Consider the following 20057-nt stretch of genomic DNA (forward strand, 5'->3'; position numbering starts at 1 on the left):
GGCTTGGAGGCTGGGGGGGTTATTTAGTAGTAGTGGCTTGGAGGGGTTATTTAGTAGTAGTGGCTTGGAGGCTGGGGGGGGTTATTTAGTAGTAGTGGCTTGGAGGCTAGGGGGGGTTATTTAGTAGTAGTGGCTTGGAGGCTAGGGGGTTATTTAGTAGTAGTGGCTTGGAGGCTAGGGGGGGTTATTTAGTAGTAGTGGCTTGGAGGCTGGGGGGGTTATTTAGTAGTAGTGGCTTGGAGGCTAGGGGGGGGTTATTTAGTAGTAGTGCCTTGGAGGCTGGGGGGTTATTTAGTAGTAGTGGCTTGGAGGCTAGGGGGGTTATTTAGTAGTAGTGGCTTGGAGGCTAGGGGGGGGTTATTTAGTAGTAGTGGCTTGGAGGCTGGGGGGGTTATTTAGTAGTAGTGGCTTGGGGGTTATTTAGTAGTAGGGGTCTTGGAGGCTAGGGGGGTTATTTAGTAGTAGTGGCTTGGAGGCTAGGGGGGGTTATTTAGTAGTAGGGGTCTTGGAGGCTAGGGGGGTTATTTAGTAGTAGTGGCTTGGAGGCTGGGGGGGTTATTTAGTAGTAGTGGCTTGGAGGCTGGGGGGGTTATTTAGTAGTAGTGGCTAGGAGGGTTATTTAGTAGTAGTGGCTAGGAGGGTTATTTAGTAGTAGTGGCTTGGAGGCTGGGGGGGGGGTTATTTAGTAGTAGTGGCTTGGAGGCTACGAGGGTTATTTAGTAGTAGTGGCTTGGAGGCTGGGGGGGTTATTTAGTAGTAGTGGCTAGGAGGGTTATTTAGTAGTAGTGGCTTGGAGGCTGAGGGGGTATTTAGTAGTAGTGACTTGGGGGGTTATTTAGTAGTAGTGGCTTGGAGGCTAGGAGGGTTATTTAGTAGTAGTGGCTTGGAGGCTAGGGGGGTTATTTAGTAGTAGTGGCTTGGAGGCTACGGGGGTTATTTAGTAGTAGTGACTTGGGGGTTTATTTAGTAGTAGTGGCTTGGAGGCTGGGGGGGTTATTTAGTAGTAGTCCCTTGTGGGGTTATTTAGTAGTAGTGGCTTGGAGGCTAGGGGGGTTATTTAGTAGTAGTGGCTTGGAGGCTGAGGGTTATTTAGTAGTAGTGGCTTGGAGGCTACGGGGGTTATTTAGTAGTAGTGACTTGGGGGGTTATTTAGTAGTAGTGGCTTGGAGGCTAGGGGGGTTATTTAGTAGTAGTGGCTTGGAGGGTTATTTAGTAGTAGTGGCTAGGAGGGTTATTTAGTAGTAGTGGCTAGGAGGGTTATTTAGTAGTAGTGGCTTGGAGGCTGGGGGGGGGGTTATTTAGTAGTAGTGGCTTGGAGGCTGGGGGGGTTATTTAGTAGTAGTGGCTTGGAGGCTAGGGGGGTTATTTAGTAGTAGTGGCTTGGAGGCTAGGGGGGTTATTTAGTAGTAGTGGCTTGGAGCCTGGGGGGGTTATTTAGTAGTAGTGGCTTGGAGGCTATGGGGGTTATTTAGTAGATGTGGCTAGGAGGGTTATTTAGTAGAAGTGGCTTGTAGGCTAGGGGGGTTATTTAGTAGTAGTGGCTTGGAGGCTGGGGGGGGGGGGTTATTTAGTAGTAGTGGCTTAGAGGCTGGGGGGGTATTTAGTAGTAGTGGCTTGGAGGCTGGGGGGTTATTTAGTAGTAGTGGCTTGGAGGCTAGGGGGGTTATTTAGTAGTAGTGGCTTGGAGGCTAGGGGGGGTATTTAGTAGTAGTGGCTTGGAGGCTAGGGGGGTTATTTAGTAGTTGTGGCTTGGAGGCTAGGGGGGTTATTTAGTAGTAGTGGCTTGAAAGCTAGGGGGGTTATTTAGTAGTAGTGGCTTGGAGGCTAGGGGGGTTATTTAGTAGTAGTGGCTTGGAGGCTAGGGGGGGTATTTAGCAGTAGTGGCTTGGAGGCTAGGGGGGTTATTTAGTAGTTGTGGCTTGGAGGCTAGGGGGGTTATTTAGTAGTAGTGGCTTGAAAGCTAGGGGGGTTATTTAGTAGTAGTGGATTGGAGGCTGGGGGGGTTATTTAGTAGTAGTGGCTTGGAGGCTGGGGGGGTTATTTAGTAGTAGTGGCTTGGAGGCTGGGGGGGTTATTTAGTAGTAGTGGCTTGGAGGCTGGGGGGGTTATTTAGTAGTAGTGGCTAGGAGGGTTATTTAGTAGTAGTGGCTAGGAGGGTTATTTAGTAGTAGTGGCTTGGAGGCTGGGGGGGGGGGTTATTTAGTAGTAGTGGCTTGGAGGCTACGAGGGTTATTTAGTAGTAGTGGCTTGGAGGCTGGGGGGGTTATTTAGTAGTAGTGGCTTGGAGGCTAGGGGGGTTATTTAGTAGTAGTGGCTTGGAGGCCGAGGGTTATTTAGTAGTAGTGACTTGGGGGGTTATTTAGTAGTAGTGGCTTGGAGGCTGGGGGGGTTATTTAGTAGTAGTCGATTGGGGGGTTATTTAGTAGTAGTGGCTTGGAGGCTAGGGGGGTTATTTAGTAGTAGTGGCTTGGAGGCTAGGGGGGTTATTTAGTAGTAGTGGCTTGGAGGCTACGTGGGTTATTCAGTAGTAGTGACTTGGGGGGTTATTTAGTAGTAGTGGCTTGGAGGCTAGGGGGGTTATTTAGTAGTAGTGGCTTGGAGGGTTATTTAGTAGTAGTGGCTTGGAGGCTGGGGGGGTTATTTAGTAGTAGTGGCTTGGAGGGTTATTTAGTAGTAGTGGCTAGGAGGGTTATTTAGTAGTAGTGGCTAGGAGGGTTATTTAGTAGTAGTGGCTAGGGGGGTTATTTAGTAGTAGTGGCTAGGGGGGTTATTTAGTAGTAGTGGCTAGGGGGGTTATTTAGTAGTAGTGGCTTGGAGGCTGGGGGGGTTATTTAGTAGTAGTGGCTAGGGGGGTTATTTAGTAGTAGTGGCTTGGAGGGTTATTTAGTAGTAGTGGCTTGGAGGCTGGGGGGGTTATTTAGTAGTAGTGGCTTGGAGGGTTATTTAGTAGTAGTGGCTAGGAGGGTTATTTAGTAGTAGTGGCTAGGAGGGTTATTTAGTAGTAGTGGCTAGGGGGGTTATTTAGTAGTAGTGGCTTGGAGGCTGGGGGGGTTATTTAGTAGTAGTGGCTTGGAGGCTACGAGGGTTATTTAGTAGTAGTGGCTTGGAGGCTGAGGGGGTATTTAGTAGTAGTGGCTTGGAGGCTAGGGGGGTTATTTAGTAGTAGTGGCTTGGAGGCTAGTGGGGTTATTTAGTAGTAGTGGATTGGAGGCTAGGGGGGTTATTTAGTAGTAGTGGCTTGGAGGCTGGGGGGGTTATTTAGTAGTAGTGGCTTGGAGGCTAGGGGGGTTATTTAGTAGTAGTGGCTTGGAGGCTACGGGGGTTATTTAGTAGTAGTGACTTGGGGGGTTATTTAGTAGTAGTGGCTTGGAGGCTGGGGGGGTTATTTAGTAGTAGTCGCTTGGGGGGTTATTTAGTAGTAGTGGCTTGGAGGCTAGGGGGGTTATTTAGTAGTAGTGGCTTGGAGGGTTATTTAGTAGTAGTGGCTTGGAGGCTGGGGGGGTTATTTAGTAGTAGTGGCTTGGAGGCTGGGGGTTATTTAGTAGTAGTGGCTTGGAGGCTAGGGGGGTTATTTAGTAGTAGTGGCTTGGAGGCTGGGGGGGTTATTTAGTAGTAGTGGCTTGGAGGCTGGGGGGGTTATTTAGTAGTAGTGGCTTGGAGGCTGGGGGTTATTTAGTAGTAGTGGCTTGGAGGCTAGGGGGGTTATTTAGTAGTAGTGGCTTGGAGGCTGGGGGGGTTATTTAGTAGTAGTGGCTTGGAGGCTAGGGGGGTTATTTAGTAGTAGTGGCTTGGAGGCTAGGGGGGTTATTTAGTAGTAGTGGCTTGGAGGCTAGGGGGGTTATTTAGTAGTAGTGGCTTGGAGGCTGGTGGGGGTTATTTACTAGTAGTGGCTTGGAGGCTGGGGGGTTATTTAGTAGTAGTGGCTTGGAGGTTATTTAGTAGTAGTGGCTTGGAGGCTAGGGGGGTTATTTAGTAGTAGTGGCTTGGAGGCTGGGGGGGTTATTTAGTAGTAGTGGCTTGGAGGCTGGGGGGGTTATTTAGTAGTAGTGGCTTGGAGGCTAGGGGGGGTTATTTAGTAGTAGTGGCTTGGAGGCTAGGGGGGGTTATTTAGTAGTAGTGGCTTGGAGGCTAGGGGGGGGGGGTTATTTAGTAGTAGTGGCTTGGAGGCTAGGGGGTTATTTAGTAGTAGTGGCTTGGAGGGTGGGGGGGTTATTTAGTAGTAGTGGCTTGGAGGCTGGGGGGGGGTTATTTAGTAGTAGTGGCTAGGAGGGTTATTTAGTAGTAGTGGCTAGGAGGGTTATTTAGTAGTAGTGGCTTGGAGGCTGGGGGGGGGGTTATTTAGTAGTAGTGGCTGGGGGGGTTATTTAGTAGTAGTGACTTGGGGGGTTATTTAGTAGTAGTGGCTTGGAGGCTAGGGGGGTTATTTAGTAGTAGTGGCTTGGAGGGTTATTTAGTAGTAGTGGCTTGGAGGCTGGGGGGATTATTTAGTAGTAGTGGCTTGGAGGCTGGGGGGGGGGTTATTTAGTAGTAGTGGCTTGGAGGGGTTATTTAGTAGTAGTGGCTTGGAGGCTGGGGGGGGTTATTTAGTAGTAGTGGCTTGGAGGCTAGGGGGGGTTATTTAGTAGTAGTGGCTTGGAGGCTAGGGGGTTATTTAGTAGTAGTGGCTTGGAGGCTAGGGGGGGGTATTTAGTAGTAGTGGCTTGGAGGCTGGGGGGGTTATTTAGTAGTAGTGGCTTGGAGGCTAGGGGGGGGTTATTTAGTAGTAGTGCCTTGGAGGCTAGGGGGGGTATTTAGTAGTAGTGGCTTGGAGGCTAGGGGGGGTTATTTAGTAGTAGTGGCTTGGAGGCTAGGGGGGGGGTTATTTAGTAGTAGTGGCTTGGAGGCTGGGGGGGTTATTTAGTAGTAGTGGCTTGGAGGCTAGGGGGGTTATTTAGTAGTAGTGGCTTGGAGGCTGGGGGGGTTATTTAGTAGTAGTGGCTTGGAGGCTGGGGGGGTTATTTAGTAGTAGTGGCTTGGAGGCTAGGGGGGTTATTTAGTAGTAGTGGCTTGGAGGCTAGGGGGGTTATTTAGTAGTAGTGGCTTGGAGGCTAGGGGGGTTATTTAGTAGTAGTGGCTTGGAGGCTGGTGGGGGTTATTTACTAGTAGTGGCTTGGAGGCTGGGGGGTTATTTAGTAGTAGTGGCTTGGAGGTTATTTAGTAGTAGTGGCTTGGAGGCTAGGGGGGTTATTTAGTAGTAGTGGCTTGGAGGCTGGGGGGGTTATTTAGTAGTAGTGGCTTGGAGGCTGGGGGGGTTATTTAGTAGTAGTGGCTTGGAGGCTAGGGGGGGTTATTTAGTAGTAGTGGCTTGGAGGCTAGGGGGGGTTATTTAGTAGTAGTGGCTTGGAGGCTGGGGGGGGGGGGGTTATTTAGTAGTAGTGGCTTGGAGGCTAGGGGGTTATTTAGTAGTAGTGGCTTGGAGGGTGGGGGGGTTATTTAGTAGTAGTGGCTTGGAGGGTTATTTAGTAGTAGTGGCTTGGAGGCTGGGGGGGGGGGGTTATTTAGTAGTAGTGGCTTGGAGGCTGGGGGGAGTTATTTAGTAGTAGTGGCTTGGAGGGGTTATTTAGTAGTAGTGGCTTGGAGGCTGGGGGGGGTTATTTAGTAGTAGTGGCTTGGAGGCTAGGGGGGGTTATTTAGTAGTAGTGGCTTGGAGGCTAGGGGGTTATTTAGTAGTAGTGGCTTGGAGGCTAGGGGGGGGTATTTAGTAGTAGTGGCTTGGAGGCTGGGGGGGTTATTTAGTAGTAGTGGCTTGGAGGCTAGGGGGGGGTTATTTAGTAGTAGTGCCTTGGAGGCTAGGGGGGGTATTTAGTAGTAGTGGCTTGGAGGCTAGGGGGGGTTATTTAGTAGTAGTGGCTTGGAGGCTAGGGGGGGGGTTATTTAGTAGTAGTGGCTTGGAGGCTGGGGGGGTTATTTAGTAGTAGTGGCTTGGAGGCTGGGGGGGTTATTTAGTAGTAGGGGTCTTGGAGGCTAGGGGGGTTATTTAGTAGTAGTGGCTTGGAGGCTGGGGGGGTTATTTAGTAGTAGGGGTCTTGGAGGCTAGGGGGGTTATTTAGTAGTAGTGGCTTGGAGGCTAGGGGGGGGGGTTATTTAGTAGTAGTGGCTTGGAGGCTGGGGGAGTTATTTAGTAGGAGTGGCTTGGAGGCTGGGGGGGTTATTTAGTAGTAGTGGCTTGGAGGCTATGGGGGTTATTTAGTAGTAGTGGCTTGGAGGCTAGGGGGGTTATTTAGTAGTAGTGGCTTGGAGGCTGGGGGGGTTATTTAGTAGTAGTGGCTTGGAGGGTGAGGAGGCTAGGAGGGTTATTTAGTAGTAGTGGCTTGGAGGCTGGGGGGGTTATTTAGTAGTAGTGGCTTGGAGGCTGGGGGGGTTATTTAGTAGTAGTGGCTTGGAGGCTAGGAGGGTTATTTAGTAGTAGTGGCTTGGAGGGTGAGGAGGCTAGGAGGGTTATTATTTATTAGTTGTGTTTTGGAGTCTAGTTTTTTTTTGTAGTAGTAGTGGCTTGGAGGTTGGTGGTTGACACAGGCCAATGGTGGGTTTGGTCTACCTAGTGACAGGTAGTGAGAGTGGGGTTTGGGTGGGTTTGGGCTATTGATTGTGGTGCATTATGGGAAGCCTAGGACCAGGAAGTGAACAGGAAGCTGAACTGTGTTTCATTGATTTCAGGGATGAGAGCTGCAGTCAGGAGGGCGATGGTGGTGATGAGGATCTGGGGGAGGAAGGGGAGGAGTTTGAGTGTTACCCCCCGGGGATGAAGGTGCAGGTGAGGTATGGTCGCGGTCGCAGCCTGAAGACGTACCAGGCCACTGTGAAAGAGGCTGACGTGGAGGGGGGAGAGGTGCTCTACCTGGTTCACTACTGTGGCTGGAATGTCAGGTAAGATTAGCAGGACACACAGCCCTGGGGAATATGACCCATCACCTCAATATATCTATCACCTGACCTCTACTAGTTTAATATATATTAGTGGAGAGGTGTGGCTGGAATGTCAGGTAAGATTAGCAGGACACACAGCCCTGGGGAATGTGACCCATCACCTCAATATATCTATCACCTGACCTCTACTAGTTTAATATATATTAGTGGAGAGGTGTGGCTGGAACGTCAGGTAAGATTAGCAGGACACACAGCCCTGGGGAATGTGACCCATCACCTCAATATATCTATCACCTGACCTCTACTAGTTTAATATATATTAGTGGAGAGGTGTGGCTGGAACGTCAGGTAAGATTAGCAGGACACACAGCCCTGGGGAATGTGACCTATCACCTTCCTAGACACCACTAGTATTACAGCTATATTATTTACCCCCCTCAAATAAATCCGGCTGTAAATATAAAGAGCTTACCTTTTAAATGGAGATCCCTTTAGCAAAATCATGGATATCACTTCCTCTCTGTTATGATACAAGCTCACATTTATTATATTTATATGTTATTGATTATATCTTACCATCATCTATAGATCATGTAATGGTCCTTCTGTGAGACGACAAATTAATTATCATTGATTATTTCTTACCATCCCCCTGTAGATATTGTAGTGGTTTTTCTATGTCAGGACTAATTAATTATCATTGCACTGTGGACATCTAGTGGTTAAAATTGAGAATTGGGGCAATCAGTAATGACTTTGGTTTGTTGACGTTTTAAAGTATTGACTTTGTCAGTTTGTCTCCCCGTCCGTCTGTCTGTCCGTCCTCTAGAGACGGGCTGAGTTTGACCATAAAATGAAGCTCTTTCACAGAAGCCTTCTCATTGAAGAATAGAGCTAATATGATGTAGCCCTTTAGCCACTTTAAAAATGCCAATTTAATCCTCATTCACATTATAGGGCCTAACCTACCCAAGCCAAGCTGAGAAACTGAGCTTGCCTGGTTAAACATCCATCATAATTGCTGAAACCATTCTGGAAAGGACCAGGGTATGGCCCGGGTGGGCCCTATCGTGTGGATCTGGTATTAAAGTGCTGCTATATACCTCTAGACCTCTCTCCCCCCTGGGCCAGAGACAGGGTAATAAATACAGTGTTACTATGTAGAAGTAGAGTTGGCATAGAGAAGAGCTTTTCACACTGAGACCAATGTAGGGGTGTCATTTTCTTACTGGTGTGTTGTGGTTGAGCAGAGACCTCTTCTTCTCTGTGGTACTGTTGTGGTGTGGTTGAACAGAGACCTCTTCTTCTCTGTGGTACTGTTGTGTTGTGGTTGAACAGAGACCTCTTCTTCTCTGTGGTACTGTTGTGTTGTGGTTGAACAGAGGCCTCTTCTTCTCTGTGGTACTGTTGTGGTGTGGTTGAACAGAGACCTCTTCTTCTCTGTGGTACTGTTGTGTTGTGGTTGAACAGAGACCTCTTCTTCTCTGTGGTACTGTTGTGGTGTGGTTGAACAGAGGCCTCTTCTTCTCTGTGGTACTGTTGTGGTTGAACAGAGGACTCTTCTTCTCTCTGGTACTGTTGTGGTTGTGGTTGAACAGAGACCTCTTCTTCTCTGTGGTACTGTTGTGGTGTGGTTGAACAGAGGCCTCTTCTTCTCTGTGGTATTGTTGTGGTGTGGTTGAACAGAGACTTCTTCTCTGTGGTACTGTTGTGGTGTGGTTGAACAGAGACCTCTTCTTCTCTGTGGTACTGTTGTGGTGTGGTTGAACAGAGGACTCTTCTTCTCTGTGGTATTGTTGTGGTGTGGTTGAACAGAGGACTCTTCTTCTCTGTGGTACTGTTGTGGTGTGGTTGAACAGAGACCTCTTCTTCTCTGTGGTACTGTTGTGGTGTGGTTGAACAGAGGACTCTTCTTCTCTGTGGTATTGTTGTGGTGTGGTTGAACAGAGGACTCTTCTTCTCTGTGGTACTGTTGTGGTGTGGTTGAACAGAGGACTCTTCTTCTCTGTGGTATTGTTGTGTTGTGGTTGAACAGAGACCTCTTCTTCTCTGTGGTACTGTTGTGTTGTGGTTGAACAGAGGCCTCTTCTTCTCTGTGGTACTGTTGTGGTGTGGTTGAACAGAGACCTCTTCTTCTCTGTGGTACTGTTGTGGTGTGGTTGAACAGAGACCTCTTCTTCTCTGTGGTACTGTTGTGTTGTGGTTGAACAGAGGCCTCTTCTTCTCTGTGGTATTGTTGTGGTGTGGTTGAACAGAGGCCTCTTCTTCTCTGTGGTACTGTTGTGGTGTGGTTGAACAGAGACCTCTTCTTCTCTGTGGTACTGTTGTGTTGTGGTTGAACAGAGACCTCTTCTTCTCTGTGGTACTGTTGTGGTGTGGTTGAACAGAGGCCTCTTCTTCTCTGTGGTACTGTTGTGGTGTGGTTGAACAGAGACCTCTTCTTCTCTGTGGTATTGTTGTGTTGTGGTTGAACAGAGACCTCTTCTTCTCTGTGGTACTGTTGTGGTGTGGTTGAACAGAGACCTCTTCTTCTCTGTGGTATTGTTGTGGTGTGGTTGAACAGAGGACTCTTCTTCTCTGTGGTACTGTTGTGGTGTGGTTGAACAGAGACCTCTTCTTCTCTCTGGTACTGTTGTGGTGTGGTTGAACAGAGACCTCTTCTTCTCTCTGGTACTGTTGTGGTGTGGTTGAACAGAGGACTCTTCTTCTCTGTGGTACTGTTGTGGTGTGACGTTGGAAGACTTTCCTTCATTTCTGTAGATCCAAGTAGACTACCTTTGGGTAGTTAACATTCTGTCATTCGTTTCTATGGTTGTTGGCATTATCACAGTGTTGATTTATCTTAATTAAGGCTGTCTTATTCCATGTAATAATTTTGATTTATCTTAATTATGGTTGTTTTATTCGATTATATAGTTATGGGGCGGCAGGTAGCCTAGTGGTTAGAGCGTTGGACTAGTAACCGAAAGGTTGCAAGATCAAATCCTCGAGCTGACAAGGTACAAATCTGTCGTTCTGCCCCTGAACAAGGCAGTTAACCCACTGTTCCCTGGTAGGCCGTCATTGAAATAATTTTTTCTTAACTGACTTAACTAGTTAAATAAAGGTTAAACTGTTTTTTTTATTACAATAATGTTGATATACACTACCAGTCAAAAGTTTGGACACACCTACTCATTCTTGGAATTTTCTTTATTTTTACTATTTTCTACATTGTAGAATAATAGTGAAGACATCAACACTATGGAATCATGTAGTAACCAAAAAAGTGTTAAACAAATCAAAATATATATTATATTTTAGATTCTTCAAAGTAACCACCCTTTACCTTGATGACAGCTTTGCACACTCTTGGCATTATCTCAACCAGCTTCACCTGGAATGCTTTTCCATCCGTCTTGAAGGAGTTCCCACATATGCTGAGCACTTGTTGGCTGCTTTTCCTTCACTCTGCGGTCCAACTCATCCCAAACCATCTCAATTGGGTTGAGGTTGGGGGATTGTGGAGGCCAGGTCATCTGATGCAGCACTCCATCACTCTCCTTCTTGGTCAAATAGCCCTTACACAGTCTGGAGGTGTGTTGGGTCATTGTCCTGTTGAGAAACAAATGATAGTCCCACTAAGCGCAAACCAGATGGGATGGCGTATCGCTGCAGAATGCTGTGGTAGCCATGCTGGTTAAGTGTGCCTTGAATTCTAAATAAATCATTGACAGTGTCACCAGCAAAGCACCATCACACCATCACACCTCCTCCTCCATGCTTCACGGTGGGAACCACACCATCACACCTCCTCCTCCATGCTTCACGGTGGGAACCACACCATCACACCTCCTCCTCCATGCTTCACGGTGGGAACCACACATGCAAAGATCATCTGTTCACCTACTCTGCGTCTCACAAAGACACGGCCGTTGGAACCAAAATCTCAAATTTAAACTCATCAGACCAAAATATTTCCATTGGTATAATGTCCATTGCTCGTGTTTCTTGGTCGAAGCAAGTCTCTTCTTATTGGTGTCATTTAGTAGTGGTTTCTTGCCAGCAATTCGATCATGAAGGCCTCATTTTTATTTTATTGTATTGTATTTATTTTACCTTTTTAACTTGGCAAGTCAGTTAAGAACAAATTCTTATTTACAATGACGGCCTACCCCGGCCAAACCCTAAGTCGGACGACACTGGGCCAATTGTGCGCCGCCCTATGGGACTCCCAATTATGGCCGGTTGTGATACAGCCTGGAATCGAACCAGGGTCTGTAGTGACACCTCTAGCACTGAGACCGCTGCGCCACTCGAGGGTTCTCCTCTGAACAGTTTACGTTGAGATGTGTCTGTCACTTGAACTCTGAAGCATTTATTTTGGCAGCAATTTCTGAGGCTGGTATCTCTAATGAACGTATCCTCTGCAGCAGAGGTAACTCTGGGTCTTCCTTTCCTGTGGCGGTCCTCATGAGAGACAGTTTCATCATAGCGCTTGATGGTTTTTGCAACTGCACTTGAAGAAACTTTCAAAGTTCTTGACATTTTCCATATTGACTGACCTTCATGTCTTAAAGTAATGATGGACTGTAATTTCTCTTTGCTTATTTAAACTGTTCTTGCCATAATTTGGACTTGGTATTTTTACCAAATAGGGCTATCTTCTGTATACCACCTCTAACTTGTCACAGCACAACTGATTGGTTCAAACACATCAAGCAAAGAAATTCCACAAATTAACTTTTAACAAGGATACGTTCTGTTAATTGAAATGCATTCCAGGTGACTACTCCATGAAGCTCCAGTGGGATGGCAGGTAGCCTAGTGGTTAGAGGGTTGGACTAGAGCCTAGTGGTTAGAGTGTAGAGGCGGCAGGTAGCCTAGTGGTTAGAGGGTTGGACTAGAGCCTAGTGGTTAGAGTGTAGAGGCGGCAGGTAGCCTAGTGGTTAGAGGGTTGGACTAGAGCCTAGTGGTTAGAGTGTAGAGGCGGCAGGTAGCCTAGTGGTTAGAGGGTTGGACTAGAGCCTAGTGGTTAGAGTGTAGAGGCGGCAGGTAGCCTAGTGGTTAGAGGGTTGGACTAGAGCCTAGTGGTTAGAGTGTAGAGGCGGCAGGTAGCCTAGTGGTTAGAGGGTTGGACTAGAGCCTAGTGGTTAGAGTGTAGAGGCGGCAGGTAGCCTAGTGGTTAGAGTGTAGGGGCGGCAGGTAGTCTAGTGGTTAGAGCGTAGGGACGGCAGGTAGCCTAGTGGTTAGAGTGTAGGGACGGCAGGTAGCCTAGTGGTTAGAGCGTAGGGACGGCAGGTAGCCTAGTGGTTAGAGGGTAGAGGCGGCAGGTAGCCTAGTGGTTAGAGCGTAGAGGCGGCAGGTAGCCTAGTGGTTAGAGGGTAGAGGCGGCAGGTAGCCTAGTGGTTAGAGTGTAGAGGTGGCAGGTAGCCTAGTGGTTAGAGGGTAGGGACGGCAGGTAGCCTAGTGGTTAGAGGGTAGAGGCGGCAGGTGGCCTAGTGGTTAGAGGGTAGAGGCGGCAGGTGGCCTAGTGGTTAGAGGATAGGGACGGCAGGTAGCCTAGTGGTTAGAGTGTAGAGGCGGCAGGTAGCCTAGTGGTTAGAGTGTAGAGGCGGCAGGTAGCCTAGTGGTTAGAGTGTAGAGGCGGCAGGTAGCCTAGTGGTTAGAGTGTAGAGGCGGCAGGTAGCCTAGTGGTTAGAGTGTAGAGGCGGCAGGTAGCCTAGTGGTTAGAGGGTAGAGGCGGCAGGTAGCCTAGTGGTTAGAGTGTAGAGGCGGCAGGTAGCCTAGTGGTTAGAGGGTAGAGGCGGCAGGTAGCCTAGTGGTTAGAGTGTAGAGGCGGCAGGTAGCCTAGTGGTTAGAGGGTAGAGGCGGCAGGTAGCCTAGTGGTTAGAGTGTAGAGGCGGCAGGTAGCCTAGTGGTTAGAGGGTAGAGGCGGCAGGTAGCCTAGTGGTTAGAGTGTAGAGGCGGCAGGTAGCCTAGTGGTTAGAGTGTAGAGGCGGCAGGTAGCCTAGTGGTTAGAGTGTAGAGGCGGCAGGTAGCCTAGTGGTTAGAGTGTAGAGGCGGCAGGTAGCCTAGTGGTTAGAGGGTAGAGGCGGCAGGTAGCCTAGTGGTTAGAGTGTAGGGACGGCAGGTAACCTAGTGGTTAGAGGGTAGAGGCGGCAGGTAGCCTAGTGGTTAGAGTGTAGAGGCGGCAGGTAGCCTAGTGGTTAGAGGGTAGAGGCGGCAGGTAGCCTAGTGGTTAGAGGGTAGAGGCGGCAGGTAGCCTAGTGGTTAGAGCGTAGAGGCGGCAGGTAGCCTAGTGGTTAGAGGGTAGAGGCGGCAGGTAGCCTAGTGGTTAGAGCGTAGAGGCGGCAGGTAGCCTAGTGGTTAGAGGGTAGAGGCGGCAGGTAACCTAGTGGTTAGAGTGTAGAGGCGGCAGGTAGCCTAGTGGTTAGAGCGTAGGACTCGTAACCGAAAGGTTGCAAGTTCAAATCCCCGAGCTGACAAGGTACAAATCGGTTGTTCTGCCCCTGAACAAGGCCACTTGTTCCCCAGTAGGCCGTCATTGTAAATAAGAATGTGTTCTTAACTGACTTGCCGAGTTAAATAAAGGTAAAAATAAATAAATAAAAAGCTTGGTGAGAGAATGTCAAGATTGTGCAAAACTGTCATCAAGGCAAAGGGTGGCTACTTTGAAGAATCTCAAATACAATCTGACCTTACTTTCCAAATGGCACCCTATTTCCTATATAGTGCACTGTTTTTGACCAGGACCAATAGGTAGTGCAGTACTTTTGACCAGGACCCATAGGGAATCACATAGGTAGTGCACTGTTTTTGACCAGGACCAATAGGTAGTGCACTACTTTTGACCAGGACCAATAGGGAATCACATAGGTAGTGCACTACTATTGACCAGGACCAATAGGTAGTGCACTACTTTTGACCAGGACCAATAGGGAATCACATAGGTAGTGCACTACTATTGACCAGGACCCATAGGTAGTGCACTACTTTTGACCAGGACTAATAGGGAATCACATAGGTAGTACACTACTTTTGACCAGGGCCCATAGGTAGTGCACTACTTTTGACCAGGGCCGATAGGGAATCCAATAGGTAGTGCACTACTTTTGACCAGGACCCATAGGTAGTGCATTACTTTTGACCAGGACCAATAGGGAATCCCATAGGTAGTGCACTACTTTTGACCAGGACCAATAGGGAATCCCATAGGGTAGTGCACTACTTTTGACCAGGGCCCATAGGTAGTGCACTACTTTTGACCAGGACCCATAGGTAGTGCACTACTTTTGACCAGGACCAATAGGTAGTGCACTACTTTTGACCAGGATCAATAGGGAATCCCATAGGTAGTGCACTATTTTTGACCGGGACCAATAGGGAATCCCATAGGTAGTGCACTACTTTTGACCAGGGCCAATAGGGAATCCCATAGGGTAGTGCACTACTTTTGACCAGGACCAATAGGTAGTGCACTACTTTTGACCAGGACTAATAGGGAATCCCAAAGTAGTGCACTACTTTTGACCAGGACCCATAGGGTAGTGCACTACTTTTGACCAGGACCCATAGGTAGTGCACTACTTTTGACCAGGACCAATAGGGAATCCCAAAGGTAGTGCACTACTTTTGACCAGGGCCAATAGGGAATCCCAGAGGGTAGTGCACTCCTTTTGACCAGGACCAATAGGTAGTGCACTACTTTTGACCAGGACCAATAGGGAATCCCATAGGTAGTGCACTCCTTTTGACCAGGACCAATAGGGAATCCCATAGGTAGTGCACTCCTTTTGACCAGGACCAATAGGGAATCCCATAGGTAGTGCACTATAAAGGTAATAGTGTGCCATTTGGGGCATAGGCTTTATAACTGACCTTTGACCTGTGATTGTGTCTCTGTCTCTCCCGTTAGATATGACGAGTGGGTCAAAGCTGACAAGATTGTACGTCCGGCCAATAAGAATGTTCAGAAGATTAAACACCGCAAGAAAATAAAGGTAGGAGAAATTAATGTTGTTGTTTTTTTAAATTCTATTTTGAATATTAGCCATTTCAATTGAATATACATTATAGACAGTTGTTTCTGTCTTTGAAGATGACATGGAGGTTACCACAAGATGCCCTAAACATAGTCTTCCTGCCCTCCCAGAACAAAGCGGAGAGAGACCGCCTGGAACGACTGAACGACGACTTGGGGAGTCCGTCCCCCAACAGACTACGTGTCCCTCGCCCCTCCTCCAAATCCCTCGGCCCCTGGTCCGGCTCCGGTCCCCGCTCAGCCCATGAGCGCCATGTCTTCTCCAAGATGGAGGACGGTGAGAACCAAAGGACTCTGACTCTGCAGTCTCCAGTCAAGTCTATTGAAATCACTTCTATCCTCAATGGCTTGCAAGGTAGTCACTGCTCTACCTGGCGTTGTACTCTAACAGTATACAGGTAGTCACTGCTCTACCTGGCGTTGTACTCTAACAGTATACAGGTAGTCACTGCTCTACCTGGCGTTGTACTCTAACAGTATACAGGTGGTCACTGCTCTACCTGGCGTTGTACTCTAACAGTATACAGGTGGTCACTGCTCTACCTGGCGTTGTACTCTAACAGTATACAGGTGGTCACTGCTCTACCTGGCGTTGTACTCTAACAGTATACAGGTAGTCACTGCTCTACCTGGCGTTGTACTCTAACAGTATACAGGTAGTCACTGCTCTACCTGGCGTTGTACTCTAACAGTATACAGGTGGTCACTGCTCTACCTGGCGTTGTACTCTAACAGTATACAGGTGGTCACTGCTCTACCTGGCGTTGTACTCAAACAGTATACAGGTAGTCACTGCTCTACCTGGCGTTGTACTCTAACAGTATACAGGTAGTCACTGCTCTACCTGGAATTGTACTCTAACAGTATACAGGTAGTCACTGCTCTACCTGGCGTTGTACTCTAACAGTATACAGGTGGTCACTGCTCTACCTGGCGTTGTACTCTAACAGTATACAGGTGGTCACTGCTCTACCTGGCGTTGTACTCAAACAGTATACAGGTAGTCACTGCTCTACCTGGCGTTGTACTCTAACAGTATACAGGTAGTCACTGCTCTACCTGGAATTGTACTCTAACAGTATACAGGTAGTCACTGCTCTACCTGGCGTTGTACTCTAACAGTATACAGGTGGTCACTGCTCTACCTGGCGTTGTACTCTAACAGTATACAGGTAGTCACTGCTCTACCTGGCGTTGTACTCTAACAGTATACAGGTGGTCACTGCTCTACCTGGCGTTGTACTCTAACAGTATACAGGTAGTCACTGCTCTACCTGGCGTTGTACTCTAACAGTATACAGGTGGTCACTGCTCTACCTGGCGTTGTACTCTAACAGTATACAGGTAGTCACTGCTCTACCTGGCGTTGTACTCTAACAGTATACAGGTGGTCACTGCTCTACCTGGCGTTGTACTCTAACAGTATACAGGTAGTCACTGCTCTACCTGGCGTTGTACTCTAACAGTATACAGGTGGTCACTGCTCTACCTGGCGTTGTACTCTAACAGTATACAGGTAGTCACTGCTCTACCTGGCGTTGTACTCTAACAGTATACAGGTAGTCACTGCTCTACCTGGCGTTGTACTCTAACAGTATACAGGTAGTCACTGCTCTACCTGGCGTTGTACTCTAACAGTATACAGGTAGTCACTGCTCTACCTGGCGTTGTACTCTAACAGTATACAGGTAGTCACTGCTCTACCTGGCGTTGTACTCTAACAGTATACAGGTGGTCACTGCTCTACCTGGCGTTGTACTCTAACAGTATACAGGTAGTCACTGCTCTACCTGGCGTTGTACTCTAACAGTATACAGGTGGTCACTGCTCTACCTGGCGTTGTACTCTAACAGTATACAGGTAGTCACTGCTCTACCTGGCGTTGTACTCTAACAGTATACAGGTGGTCACTGCTCTACCTGGCGTTGTACTCTAACAGTATACAGGTAGTCACTGCTTTACCTGGCGTTGTACTCTAACAGTATACAGGTAGTCACTGCTCTACCTGGCGTTGTACTCTAACAGTATACAGGTAGTCACTGCTCTACCTGGCGTTGTACTCTAACAGTATACAGGTGGTCACTGCTCTACCTGGTGTTGTACTCTAACAGTATACAGGTAGTCACTGCTCTACCTGGCGTTGTACTCTAACAGTATACAGGTAGTCACTGCTCTACCTGGCGTTGTACTCTAACAGTATACAGGTAGTCACTGCTCTACCTGGCGTTGTACTCTAACAGTATACAGGTAGTCACTGCTCTACCTGGCGTTGTACTCTAACAGTATACAGGTAGTCACTGCTCTACCTGGCGTTGTACTCTAACAGTATACAGGTGGTCACTGCTCTACCTGGCGTTGTACTCTAACAGTATACAGGTAGTCACTGCTCTACCTGGCGTTGTACTCTAACAGTATACAGGTAGTCACTGCTCTACCTGGCGTTGTACTCTAACAGTATACAGGTGGTCACTGCTCTACCTGGCGTTGTACTCTAACAGTATACAGGTAGTCACTGCTCTACCTGGCGTTGTACTCTAACAGTATACAGGTAGTCACTGCTCTACCTGGCGTTGTACTCTAACAGTATACAGGTAGTCACTGCTCTACCTGGCGTTGTACTCTAACAGTATACAGGTAGTCACTGCTCTACCTGGCGTTGTACTCTAACAGTATACAGGTAGTCACTGCTCTACCTGGCGTTGTACTCTAACAGTATACAGGTGGTCACTGCTCTACCTGGCGTTGTACTCTAACAGTATACAGGTAGTCACTGCTCTACCTGGCGTTGTACTCTAACAGTATACAGGTAGTCACTGCTCTACCTGGCGTTGTACTCTAACAGTATACAGGTGGTCACTGCTCTACCTGGTAGGTACTCTAACAGTATACAGGTGGTCACTGCTCTACCTGGCGTTGTACTCTAACAGTATACAGGTAGTCACTGCTCTACCTGGCGTTGTACTCTAACAGTATACAGGTAGTCACTGCTGTACCTGGCGTTGTACTCTAACAGTATACAGGTGGTCACTGCTCTACCTGGCGTTGTACTCTAACAGTATACAGGTAGTCACTGCTCTACCTGGCGTTGTACTCTAACAGTATACAGGTAGTCACTGCTCTACCTGGCGTTGTACTCTAACAGTATACAGGTAGTCACTGCTCTACCTGGCGTTGTACTCTAACAGTATACAGGTAGTCACTGCTGTACCTGGCGTTGTACTCTAACAGTATACAGGTGGTCACTGCTCTACCTGGCGTTGTACTCTAACAGTATACAGGTAGTCACTGCTCTACCTGGCGTTGTACTCTAACAGTATACAGGTAGTCACTGCTCTACCTGGCGTTGTACTCTAACAGTATACAGGTAGTCACTGCTCTACCTGGCGTTGTACTCTAACAGTATACAGGTGGTCACTGCTCTACCTGGCGTTGTACTCTAACAGTATACAGGTGGTCACTGCTCTACCTGGCGTTGTACTCAAACAGTATACAGGTAGTCACTGCTCTACCTGGCGTTGTACTCTAACAGTATACAGGTAGTCACTGCTCTACCTGGAATTGTACTCTAACAGTATACAGGTAGTCACTGCTCTACCTGGCGTTGTACTCTAACAGTATACAGGTGGTCACTGCTCTACCTGGCGTTGTACTCTAACAGTATACAGGTGGTCACTGCTCTACCTGGCGTTGTACTCAAACAGTATACAGGTAGTCACTGCTCTACCTGGCGTTGTACTCTAACAGTATACAGGTAGTCACTGCTCTACCTGGAATTGTACTCTAACAGTATACAGGTAGTCACTGCTCTACCTGGCGTTGTACTCTAACAGTATACAGGTGGTCACTGCTCTACCTGGCGTTGTACTCTAACAGTATACAGGTAGTCACTGCTCTACCTGGCGTTGTACTCTAACAGTATACAGGTGGTCACTGCTCTACCTGGCGTTGTACTCTAACAGTATACAGGTAGTCACTGCTCTACCTGGCGTTGTACTCTAACAGTATACAGGTGGTCACTGCTCTACCTGGCGTTGTACTCTAACAGTATACAGGTAGTCACTGCTCTACCTGGCGTTGTACTCTAACAGTATACAGGTGGTCACTGCTCTACCTGGCGTTGTACTCTAACAGTATACAGGTAGTCACTGCTCTACCTGGCGTTGTACTCTAACAGTATACAGGTGGTCACTGCTCTACCTGGCGTTGTACTCTAACAGTATACAGGTAGTCACTGCTCTACCTGGCGTTGTACTCTAACAGTATACAGGTAGTCACTGCTCTACCTGGCGTTGTACTCTAACAGTATACAGGTAGTCACTGCTCTACCTGGCGTTGTACTCTAACAGTATACAGGTAGTCACTGCTCTACCTGGCGTTGTACTCTAACAGTATACAGGTAGTCACTGCTCTACCTGGCGTTGTACTCTAACAGTATACAGGTGGTCACTGCTCTACCTGGCGTTGTACTCTAACAGTATACAGGTAGTCACTGCTCTACCTGGCGTTGTACTCTAACAGTATACAGGTGGTCACTGCTCTACCTGGCGTTGTACTCTAACAGTATACAGGTAGTCACTGCTCTACCTGGCGTTGTACTCTAACAGTATACAGGTGGTCACTGCTCTACCTGGCGTTGTACTCTAACAGTATACAGGTAGTCACTGCTTTACCTGGCGTTGTACTCTAACAGTATACAGGTAGTCACTGCTCTACCTGGCGTTGTACTCTAACAGTATACAGGTAGTCACTGCTCTACCTGGCGTTGTACTCTAACAGTATACAGGTGGTCACTGCTCTACCTGGTGTTGTACTCTAACAGTATACAGGTAGTCACTGCTCTACCTGGCGTTGTACTCTAACAGTATACAGGTAGTCACTGCTCTACCTGGCGTTGTACTCTAACAGTATACAGGTAGTCACTGCTCTACCTGGCGTTGTACTCTAACAGTATACAGGTAGTCACTGCTCTACCTGGCGTTGTACTCTAACAGTATACAGGTAGTCACTGCTCTACCTGGCGTTGTACTCTAACAGTATACAGGTGGTCACTGCTCTACCTGGCGTTGTACTCTAACAGTATACAGGTAGTCACTGCTCTACCTGGCGTTGTACTCTAACAGTATACAGG

General features: G+C 47.9%; 1 protein-coding gene across 4 annotated transcripts in view; it reads left to right on the forward strand.

Moving 5' to 3' along the window:
* arid4b (AT-rich interaction domain 4B) overlaps positions 1-20057 on the forward strand; it is a 238767-nt gene that overhangs the window by 186413 nt on the left and 32297 nt on the right. Inside the window, exons 17-19 of one of the 4 annotated variants that reach the window (XM_055935867.1) lie at positions 6697-6906; positions 14804-14888; positions 14987-15206. In XM_055935867.1, the coding sequence (XP_055791842.1) occupies positions 6697-6906; positions 14804-14888; positions 14987-15206 (515 nt within the window). Of the gene's footprint in view, positions 1-6696; positions 6907-14803; positions 14889-14986; positions 15285-20057 lie in introns of all 4 variants that reach the window. The other 3 variants (XM_055935783.1, XM_055935955.1, XM_055936036.1) reach the window with 3 other exon arrangements.

The sequence above is a fragment of the Salvelinus fontinalis genome, chromosome 1, assembly GCF_029448725.1.
Source record: "Salvelinus fontinalis isolate EN_2023a chromosome 1, ASM2944872v1, whole genome shotgun sequence".
In the NCBI taxonomy this organism is placed as follows: Eukaryota; Metazoa; Chordata; class Actinopteri; order Salmoniformes; family Salmonidae; genus Salvelinus; species Salvelinus fontinalis.